General features: G+C 41.7%; 1 protein-coding gene across 1 annotated transcript; it reads right to left on the minus strand.

The window, feature by feature from the left end:
• Positions 1-155: 155 nt before the first annotated feature.
• LOC101849654 (UPF0545 protein C22orf39 homolog) lies at positions 156-9,857 on the minus strand. The gene is made up of 4 exons (XM_005110360.3): positions 9,736-9,857; positions 4,351-4,396; positions 1,542-1,660; positions 156-851 (listed from the first exon to the last, which is right to left on the minus strand). The coding sequence occupies exons 1-4, from the start codon at positions 9,817-9,819 to the stop codon at positions 705-707; spliced, it is 396 nt and encodes a 131-aa protein (XP_005110417.1). The 5' UTR covers positions 9,820-9,857; the 3' UTR covers positions 156-704.
• Between the last annotated feature and the right edge of the window lie 2,196 nt (positions 9,858-12,053).

The raw sequence follows: 12,053 nt of genomic DNA on the forward strand, positions 1-12,053 counted from the left end.
CGAATCTGGTATTTTTCTTTTCTTTCTTTTTTTTAAAAATGTCTTTTTACACATTTATAATCCATTTGTTAAGAAGCTTTGATACCATTCAACTTCTCTGTAAACAAATAGACAACACTATGAAATTTACAACAAATTAACTGGACTCGTAGAAATTAAATTGTGCATTTTTCAAATTTAATAATGAGATTTATCTCGTAGGAAACACTCATACATTCATACTCACAGGAGAAAGATTTACACAAGCACTGAGAGGAAGTTCCACCATGTGTAACAATCAATCAAGCTGGGTTCACACAGATACATACACACATACACGCAATTGTCATCAGACAAGAACTTGATGCTGAAACATTGCCATAAGCATACTGTAATCCAATGGGAAAAAAACTATGTATTTTATTACGATTCTTTGATACAATTGTAAGTGCAAGGGGTTTAACGCCCGTCTCAACACTATTGAGTTATTTAAAAGGCCAGACCTTTGAGTTCAACTCCGATAGAACCTAGCCAATTGGGTAGAGAGCCTTGAAAACCCCAAGAAATGACCAGAGGTCAAGAACGCCCAGTCTAGGATTCAAACCAAGGCCACCTGCTCCATAGTCCAGCATGATACAAACTGAGCTAACGTAGCACCCCCTTGCAACAAGCAAACAGTCTGTGAACACATAAAATTGTCTAACTAAAGCTAATCAACATGCTCGTCATCTGCTGCCCTCTCTGCTGTCTTGTGAGTCTAAAGGTGCTGACCACTCTGGTGGTGGGCTGGTCCTGTACTCCCACACGTCGTTAGCCTTGGCGTTCTGAATCCGTTCTTTGCGTCTCTGCCGCTCGCTGGCAATAAGAGATTCCTGTTGGAAAATGCAACACCAGTGGTTTTAGAAAGTGTGAGCAGCAAGATAGAGTGAAGTTCCATGAAATGACAGTGCCATAGAATCGAGTATGGACAACCTACGCTCATCACAGTGACATTTTCAGAATTTGTAGAGAGGCTAATCGAATTTATCAGGTTACACTAATGCAATGTAGGTGTTTCTCTAAAAAATTAATAATCCAAAATGTAGTTGAGACTGAGATAGTAATAGTAGTAGTAGTTCCTAACAGAGCAAATAATTCTAAATATTTGCAGTTCTTGAAACATTCAACTTAAGCAGTTCTTGACCAGTGGTACTAATTACACATTCAAAACTGGCATCTGTGGTGTAGTGGTTTGGCACTTTGCTGTTGCACGCAGGAGAGCCCAGTCCGATTCCAAGTGGGGAGAAATTTTGTATTGATTATCTTGGTCTTTCTGTCGGGATGTATCCCTTTCAGCTCAGGTTTGCCGTGACAGGCGAGGTAAGGAGCCCGCCTCCAAAATTATCTACATTGTGCAGATAATAAATACTGTGAGATAAGATATAAGGCCATGCAACAGGGCTCTTAATTCTTAACATTCTTCACAGTGTTCATATGACTTTATGCAGTTGCGAGCGCCGTAAAACTCTTACCAAAAAAATAAAAATTCACCAATATACAGAGCCTAGAATAAAAAATATTACCAGCGCCTCCATGTCTTTACTTTTCCTAAACCGCATGCAGTTGTTGTAGTCTGTCAGCCATTGGGAACAGTCCGACCAGGAACCATCAATGTAATACTGGTACAAACGACTCAAGAAACCTGAAACACAACAACAGCACTGACTATTGGCATGAAGGAGACATAATTTCTTTTTCTAGCAGATATGTAATGTCGTTTCACTACTGAGCAAAGATCGTAAGTAATATAAAGAAGGATAATAATAATAATAAAAGACTGCATTTATTCAGTGCTCTATCCCATTCATGTATAATCTCTGAGTCTGAGTGTTTTATTAACCTTCATAAAGTGCTGCAACAATTTTCTCCCACAGCACATGTTTCTGATGACATACTACCACTATTCTCACAAGATTTGTATAGCAAGGGATCCACTTATGGTTTTTTTTTCTCCGCGTTCAGGACCGTACCCAACAAAATTTTCCTATGCGCTAGAGCTCGATATATATACGCATGAACATTGGCATATTTTTACTTGATGATGATGGCAGATTGCATCAGAAGGCGTTTCAAAGCACAGTTTTTCAAGTACTGTATGTCACTGGATGAGAGAATCAAGACAGCAACGGATCCAAGACTACGGGATGAACAGGCTGGTTTCCGGAAAAATCACTCAACCACCGACCAGATTGCCACGCTGAGGATTATTGTGGAACAGTCCCTAGAGTGGAACTCTAAGCTGATCGTCAACTCCCTTGACTATGAGAAGGCTTTTAACATTAGAGACCGAGCAACACTATGGAAGATACTGAGACATCACGGAATCCCACAGAAGTTGGTGAACCTCATCAAGAGCATGTACGAAAAGACAAGTTGCAAGGTTGTACATGATGGCCAGCTCACTGACAACTTTGACATCAAGACTGGTGTGAGACAGGGATGTTTACTATCACCGTTCCTCTTCATAATGGCAGTCGACTGGCAGATGAAGAAAACCACCAGAGGACACAGAAACGGTATACAGTGGACACAGTTGGACGATCTGGACTTTGCAGATGACTTGGTGCTTCTGTAACACACTCAGGAACAGATGCAAGCAAAGACCACAATTTTAAACAGCCTATCAGTCTGTTGGATTGAGGATCCACCCCGGAAAGTCAAAAGCCCTCAGGATAGATGCACTGCGAAAGGAGCAGGTCACAGTACATGTAAAAGGAAATGCACTAGAAGACGCCGAATCCTTCTGCTATCTTGGGAGTATAATTGACAGAGAGGGAGGAACAGGCGCTGAAATAAAGTCCCGCATTGGAAAGGCACAGGCTGCATTTATTTCTTTGCGTAGGATTTAGAGGACCAGGGATATCTCATTACGAACAAAGCTTAGAATTTTCAACTCAAATGTGAAGTCAGTCTTGTTGTATGGATGTGAGACGTGAAACGCATCCCATACGTGCATAAAGAGGATCCAGGTTTTCTTGAGCAAGTGTCTGAGGAGGCTGCTGGGTATCAAATGGACAGACAGAATCACCAACGAGGAAGTATTAAGAAGAACCAGACAGAGATAAGGTGGGAAGAATGGCGATGGATCGGACACACTCTCAGGAAGTCAAGCAGCTGCATAACAAGAAAAGAGTTAGATTGGAACCCACAGGGGAAGATCTCGTGGAACCTGGAGAAGAGTCACAGAAATGGATGCACAGAAAAGTGGGAAGACGTGGAGTGACATCAAGCGACTAGCCCAGGATAGGGAAAGTTGGAGAGTGTTGTTCGTGGCCTATATCCTGATCCAGGGAGATAAAGGCGATGATAATGTCACTGGATAATCCCAAGCGGGAGAAAAAGAATAAAAGTAAAAGCAAACCAAAATAATTATTACAATTCATCCTTCACCTACTTCCTAAAAGAAACTAAATAACAACACTATCAACTAGAGGAAACTCAAAGAAGCACATTATTTATTATGATATGGAAACTGATACAGTTGAAACTAGAGACGGGCGGGAAGCGCTTTTTCCTTCCCGAGCAAGAAGACCGAGAAGCTGACCTACTTCTCACCGGGACCGGTCCCGGGAACGAGAAATACTTCCCGTCTCGTGTCTCGAGCAATGTTTCTCGTCTCGTGACCAATTTCTCTTCTCGCCCCGCAGTTCTAGCCACTCGTTCAGCGAGAAGGCCAGTCGTGGCAGGGATCTAAACTTAGAAACTAGGCTTGCCCTGTTGCGCTGGCGCAGGCGGTGAAGGAAGGTAGGGAGACCTAGGCCTAGGCCCTGATCAACTCCCCACTCTCCTCGTCTCGCCACCCTCTCCCCTCCCTTTCAGTTTCACACACAGGACGGCACGGTGATGGGTGGCACTATCTGCGTTGTCATTTCTCGCCTCTCACTCTCTCACTCTCGTTACTGTTACTCGTTATGTCAAGCCAACGAGCAGTATAACGTCTCGGTACCGAGCAGTAGTTTAGTGCCCGAGCAGCGACGGGAAGGGCGTTTCTCCGAGAGAAACGAGTACTCGGCTCGTCTCGTGCCCACCCCTAGTTGAAACTGCTTGAGACGGTCATCCATAGTCGAGGAGGAAGGTAGCCGTATTAGACCGGTGATCCTCCTACACAGTGTCATTATAATGAAAAAAATATGCAATGGAGAAATAGGAAGTGGCTATTTGTTGTACAGGTCATTGTTTTTATACAAGTGGCCATTAGAGCATGTTCCACTGGACTTGAATGGCATACTTCCATCAATAGGCCTACTTTACTCTCGACCTTTCCATGTTCCCTTCTCAGCCCCATATATCCCCCCCCCAAAAGTGCCAGAGATTGGCATATGCATTACTCACTTTTGCAGTCTCTGTGTTCTTCTTTATACACTTCACATGGTCGCATCTAAAAACAGAAGAAAAAAAAATCAATTATTATATAGAGGTAACTGCTAACTAAAAGTAGTAAACAATGCCTGGGAAGCTTAAATTGTCTTCAAAATTAGTACATGAACAGAAACACAATACAGAACTGAATGAAGAAAGCAAAGGACTTGGAGAAGACTAGACTAGGAACAAGGCCTGCATTCGACCAAATACCCGAACCAAGATTAAACTACCACTACCACCTGATGTATAGTATAGTATATATCGTCGGTCATCTTAAGAAGTGTCGTATCAGCAAAACTAGTGGTTTTTGGTCTTCTATCATGATTTTGGTAGCCATTGATGAGTATAATCTAGATTAGAATCTAGAACTAGAGTCTAGATCTAATCTAGACCTAGATCTAGAGATCTAAATCTAGATTCTAGATTTAAAAGTGGTCGCTCGATTGAAGAATTTAACGTGCTAAAGCTATTTTAAAGTATAAGATCACCGGTTGCTTTAGGTTTGTGTGCCACTCTTTTGGAGCTCGATTTACTTACAAACAAAGCTTCAAATGATCTTTTTGTACTCCAGTGCCCGGCAGCTAGAAAAAATACGGGTAAATTTTTACTTTCACTCCCGCACACAGATGCACTGTTTCAGGGGTCAAACTGCTGTACTGTTTGCTGCAGATCACACATAAAGCCACTAAAACTGTCGCAAATCAATTATTTTCAAGACAATTTCAAATCTAACTGTAAAATATCAAATTATGGGTGTAAAAACAGGGGGGCATGCCCCCCTGTAACCCCCCAGATTTTCTTTTACCCCAGTGGGGCAGGCCCCCCTGGAACCCCCCGATTGGTCCAAAGCATGTCTATCTCGGTTAAAAACAATCAAATATTTCAAAAACTATTAATTTGCGACGGAAATGAAGTTGATATTCCACAGCGCCGAAAACTGGCCGAAATCGTGCCTCTTAGTTTCCCAGGCCAGCGACATCTGGAAGTCATTAAATCACCGTCGGAACCGCTCCGTGCCGGGTTACGCGGGGGTCACTGGCCGCTCCGTTGCGCATCAGCTACAGGCGGGCAGGTCATGGCGTAATCGACATGTTTGACACTAATTAGCGGCAGTATCCTCACTCTAACCACGAAATATTCCATACAAAAAGAAAAGACCAAGATTCTCTCTCTCACTCTACGAAAACCCGATCTTAATGTGGCGATATTTGCCGATGTTACAGTGTGTGCAAAATATTCTGAATTTCATCGAATTTAATCTGTGTGTGCACTTTATTCACTTCTAATTTCAAAAGTGCTCGATCAATCTCAACAAATTTTGGTACATGCACTGATGACATATTTGTGCTTTACGTGTGTAATTTTCATCATCGTTTGAAGAATAGTTATTGCAATATTAAGTCGTTTACATCTGATTCTCAGCCAGTGATTGTTATTTGTCCCATGCAACTGTGTATTCTGGATTCTGTACTGTTTTAAGTTCAACAGTTCTCCGTTAATTTCATAGATTGTTGTTTCTATGAAAGGCAGACATATTTGTGCTATTGTGTATAAATTTCATTTTTGTTGATTGAGCCATGTTACGATATTAGGTAGAATCCATTTGCCCGTGATTCATGTATAGCAGTTTTACTGAAATCTCCAAATGGAACACACACACGAGATACATTTCTCCTCCCTGAATGAACTTTGTCGCATTTGTGGGTGTAAGAACGTGACTAAAGTACAACAGAGGCAAAAAAGAAAGGCTAGGACATGTGACTCACTGCAAAGTGATATTTTATTAATTTATGAAATTGACATTAGAGAAGACACAGATGACAAATATTCGAAGTTTATTTGCCACAAATGCCACATGAGGATATATGATACTAAGAAGAATACCACTCCATCCACCCTTAAAAAAGCGCGAGATCTGGTCAGAAACAGTCAACACATATGGTGTACATTCGAGAATCAAACTACGATAAAAGATTGCAGTGTTTGCCGTCATCGTGTCAATTTGTCAGATGGCTGCCTGAAACCGGCAAAGGAGCCCGCCGCAACAGTTGCTGGTGACTCTCCCAGCACCAGCCCTAGCCTCCACTCACAACACAGCCCTGTCACACCCAGTCAAACAACCTCCACATATGATGACCCAACAACCAGACCCTCTAGTTCAAACACACATTCTTCCCACATAAACACTGTTTTTCCCTCACAAACACAAAGTGCAGAACAGAATGAAATTACATGTATTTCAATCCCTCTTGCAACATCAACACCACTAAGACCTTCAAAACCAGAGTTGAAAGACATTGGCACTTCTCCAATGTGCCTACAAACAGATAAGGTTCACCAAGACAGCACAACATCCCCACTTTTCAAAACTTTAGATGAGTCAGACACGTTAGCTCACTCACTCAGCCAACCTCTAGATGCACCTCTCAGTAAGAGGGAGGATGATGTCAGCACACATTTGTTTAAAAGAAAACTTTTCACTACTAAAAATCCACAAAATGTAGTCACATTCAAAACAGGGGGACAGCCAATTGCTGTAAAAAGATTAATTATTCCAAGAAAAGATTCTTCTGAAGCAGCTAGTCCCACAAAGAGAAGACGGTCGCGATTGCTAGAAGGTACGAGAGCAAATGTTGCTGGACCATCGATGTCAGCTGAAGACATTCAGTTTGCCTCTGAATTGAAGAAAATGCCAGGAAAAAGGAGGCAAGGGGTTTTCAACAAAGCTGGGGCTCAGAGTAGGATTAGATTAACCCCTCAACAAACTTTGATTATGAAAGAGACAGCGGGATTTAGCGGTAGGCAGGGTAGGTATTATGGGAAAGCTTTAAAGCAAGTAGGGGTACACTTGGCTAATGAACATTCCGTTAGGAAATTATCAAAAGAAGTTGTGTCAGACTCTGTAGAAGTTGAGCACAGAATGTTTCTTGACAACCAGGGAAAAGAACAGGGTGTCCCGTACGGCCGCATTAAGAATTTATCCTCATTTGTTGATAGCCTGTTAGATGAGTATGTTGAGAATGACCTCCTTGTGTGGCCTGACACAATACCACAAGAGGAAGTGTGGATCAAAATTGGGGGGGACCATGGCAAAAACTCGTTCAAAATGACACTTCAGACAGTCAATACATACAAACCCAATGCTAAACAAAACACAATCGTCATTGCTACAGCCGCAGTAAAAGACACACATGAAAACATAGTTAGGTTTTTAGCTGGGGGTTTAGGAGATGACATCGCATCACTATCGGCACATACATGGAGGGGGAAAAGGCTCAAAATCTTTGTCAATGGAGATTATGATTTCATGTGCAAAATGTATGGTCTGTCGGGTCCACAAGGAACGCACCCATGCCTGTGGTGCTTGATACCTAAAGCCAAACACTATGTTTTTCCTGAAACTTATCAGCAAAGAGATCTGCACATGTTACACACAGACCATGCTGCGTTCATGGCACAACATGGTGGGGACAAAAAGGGAGCAGCTCAACATCACAATTGCTTGCATGCACCTTTACTCACAACAGAACTAGACCATGTTACACCTCCATACCTACACATATTGTTAGGTATTGTTCTAAAACACCACAAATTGTTAGAGATAGAAGCAGACAAACTTGATAGGACTATTGCATCCATGACACCCAAAACTCTCACAAAGCTTGGACTTACACTTATGAAATATGGACAAAATTACAAGACAGCACAAGAAATACAAGAAAAGATCCGCTTTACTAGGACATGCGCTGCCATGAGTGACACACAAGAAGAGAAAGGAACGTTTAGGACAGAGACAAGGCGGCTGCGGCACACCCTGTCTGAACTAGATCGCGTTGAGCTGTCCCCCCGATCTGGACCAGTGGCTTCAAGCCTTGACACCATTCTCACTAAACACCGCATTACGCCACAAGCTTACCACAGTCGATCATTCATTGGCAATCATTGCCACAAATACCTCAACCCAAAGGTGTACAGACATCTCACTCAGACAATTGTAGAGCAGACACAGATGTACACGTATGATCCAATCATTGTTGACAAAGCACACACAATAGGTTTGATTTTCGACTCACTCAACAAAGCATACAGTCAAATCCATGATGACATCTCACACAGCATACCTATTCCGAAAACCTCTATTCCAGCAATTCAGACAGCAATAGACACGTACATGAAGCTGTACAGAAGACATTTTCCAAAAAAGACAATCCCCAAACAGCACATTTTAGAACAACACTGCATTCCATTCATAACACAACACGGCTTTGGCTTGGGCCTGCTGGGAGAACAAGGAACTGAAAGCTGTCACCAGTCTATTTCAAAAATTGAAAAGCGGGCTCAAGGCATAGTAGACAATACTGAAAAGCTACGATATGTTTTGAACGCACATTTGCTCCAGACAGCGCCTTCACTGCGCATCGAGGCTGCAGGCACCGAGAAAGCAACCACGGCACCATAGATAAACGTATATATCTACAGTACAAAATGTGTAAATAATCTAGATCTGAGTCATTAATGAAAGATACTGTGATGTGAATTTAATCACAAGCCCGACGAATTTGACTTTTGAACGAAAAAGCAAAAATATGGATTATTGATCTTCCAACGATGATGTCCTTTGGTGAGTAGATACCCACATTATTTGTCTTTATTCTGAGCCAGTTTTAGTGAATTTATTCGAGCTCTTTGGTTGTTACATAACTTTTAATTCAGTGTATATTACATTAATTACCACATATAAGACGGCTGTATTTGATCGCATGCAGTTACAAAACTATACAAGATATCTTTGTTGCGTTTTCACAAACTGTACATTGAAAGAAGAAGCTCAAAGATGGAACACTGTGTATATATTGATAACCCTGCTTTCATTCGTGAGCGTTGAAACAAAACTGTGTAAAATTGCCGTGGTATGTAACTCCGCGCGTGGATTGAGCGCAGGTAGACTGACCGGCAGCTGACCCCGGTCACGCTGACCTAGCGGCGTACGGCCTGGCGAAACTAAACGACCGCTGATTCGGCGCTGTGATTCGTGTTCAGCGCATCAATATTTAGTAGAAAATAGACAACTGGTAGCTGAGTGTGAGACGGGAGGGAAAGTTTAAAAAATACCAAAAAACGTGCTGCCCGACTCGGTACGATTACTCTATATCGTCCAGTTTTTGTACAATTTATCGTTACGTGTAACCGGTTAAGAAGAAGATGGTCCGTGAAGACAGATCTCAGAGTCAGCTTTAGTTCAGACTTCGGGGAATAAGACTCCAAATCTTTAACAAAATGGCATCAATTGAGGGATGGGTGTAGTGTCTTTATTGCTAAGACTAGATTTAAATAAATTAGAGGATAAATGCCCACAAGCCAAATGCCATCAGGTAGATTTGCAGCCGTCTGTGTCTTGCTGCCCATTGCTTCAGCCTGGTAACCTTGTTTATCGGCCATTTTGACAATGTAAATTATGGATCTAGCCTAGGCTGATTTTACGAGTCAAAGAAGCTCAACTTGAAAGATCAAGAATAATTTTAGGCATGCCGCATGCCCATTGCCCATCTGCTGAAGCAGAGGTTTATTAATGTAGAATGCTACTGATTCAGCCCCATGCAGCTGTAGCGCTCTATTCATCTGCAAAATATTATTATCACTAGCTTTTTTTATCTAGCAGAGCACGCAAAAAGGGATTAAATCAAGTTTTAATGCTATCGTTATCCATCACGAATAAGGCCAGATAGATCTAGATCTAGTAATACAAAAAAAAACCAAAAAAACAATGGGGGCCTAACCATTTTTACTTTCGTCTCCTTGGTGTAAATACTGGTTGATTTTTTTAACAGAGTAGAAAAGATAGCTAATGATTCTGAGAAGGAAATGTCCGTCTTTTATCGACAGTCTACAAAGGATATAAAGCTACGAGCTCTATAGATCTATGCATGACGTATATTATAATATATTATCAGTATAGACCTATCTAAAATTATGATACATGAGACTCTCTCTCTCTCTCTCTCTCTCTCTCTCTCTCTCTCTCTCTCTCTCTCTCCCCCCCTAACCACTGCTTGTGCGTTTCTTTGGTCGCCTCTTCGCGCCCCCACACAATCCCTGAATATACATTACTGTCGCTTTTTCGATAGGCATACAGCTTCTTTTTTTTTTTTTTTTGCTCTAGTAAACTGTGTTTGTGTATCTTTTTGTGAAGGATAGCCGTTGCGGATGACATTAAACTCTAAGATTCTTCTCCTTCTTATTTTCTTCTTCTTCTTTGTCGTCAACTTCGTTATTGTCGTCAACGTTGTCGTCGTTGTTGTCGTGGGTGGTAATTGGAATGTGCTCTGGTGGGGTTTGCTTCTTCTTTTCTATCAACTCCTCTGGGTTCCTGATTCTTTCTGCAGCCTTTCTACTGCTACTCATTGGCTTCTTCTTACTGCTGTCTTTCAGCCACACCCCTGATCTTCTGGTAGGAAAGATCTACACCTAGCCTTCTCGGACAAGGGCGAAAAATCTCGGAGGTCCCGTGTGCAAGTTGTGCACGTTAAAGATCCCTTGGTGGTCTAAAATCGATAAGAGTAGGCTTCGGCCGCCACCCGGGCAAAATTCAAGATTTCCTATCAACTGAAAAAGTTTAGTGTGTCCCGCGCGCTCATATGACCTTATGCAGTTGCGAGCGCCGTAAAACACTTACAAAAACAAACAAAACAAACAATTTCCTATCAATCGTTATCGTCTTTATCTCCCCTCCTTCTTTTTTTTTTTGCGTTTCTTACTTGATCTCTAGTAACACGTGTCTGATCTTTAACACTTATAAATGACCTTGTCGTGTTGAAAGGGCCGCAAAACACTTAAACGTCTTTTTCTGTGTCGTGGTTCATCTCATTTGAAATGACCCTTGGCTTCTGGGATAATATGCTGTTTGTACAGTAGGCATATCGAGAACCGAGTTAATAAAGGCAGTGCGGTAAACGACATTGTCCATGAAATCCGTTAGATCAAAGTACAAAATAAGAATCTGACGTAGTGGATTTGTTGACTGCACGCCAGCTCCACGTTGTTTCGAAGAATTTCATTGGTTGGAATGGCTGCCGCTATGCTATTTTTAGTAACTCCACGTGTTTTTGGTAGGCATGGCATAAACACGTTGAAGGATCCATGAAAGCAAGCATTGCACAAACGAAAAGCACCGGATATATTGCTCTATATAAACGGAGCTAAAATCCTCCCTCAAATCATATTGTCCCAACAGTTCACAGAGTAACAAAACAGAAACTAATTCAACAGTTAAAAGCCTTTCTGATTTCGTTACGATAAATCATTAAGAATTCTTTCAGACGCTTAATCTGAATACAGTTCTAGATATCTAGATCTATACAGCCTATTAGAATTAATACTGATACTGAAAGATATTCATAAAAATTATCGACATGGGTCAGTGGTTGGCGAAGTTGCAACAAGCTTTGTTGAGTTTTTCTGGCGGTGGAGCACCCTCACGAGTGTTGATGCTTGGACTAGATGCAGCAGGAAAAACAACAATTTTATATAAGGTAAGCATAGAAAATATATTCTTTCGATCTCATTTCTGACTCAGCGGACTTTACAAATGTCATCTTGCAACTTCAAATATTAATTTCTCTCTCTCTCTCTCTCTCTCTCTCTCTCTCTCTCTCTCTCTCTCTCTCTCTCTCTCC

The sequence above is a fragment of the Aplysia californica genome, unplaced genomic scaffold (assembly GCF_000002075.1).
Source record: "Aplysia californica isolate F4 #8 unplaced genomic scaffold, AplCal3.0 scaffold00880, whole genome shotgun sequence".
Classification (NCBI taxonomy): Eukaryota; Metazoa; Mollusca; class Gastropoda; order Aplysiida; family Aplysiidae; genus Aplysia; species Aplysia californica.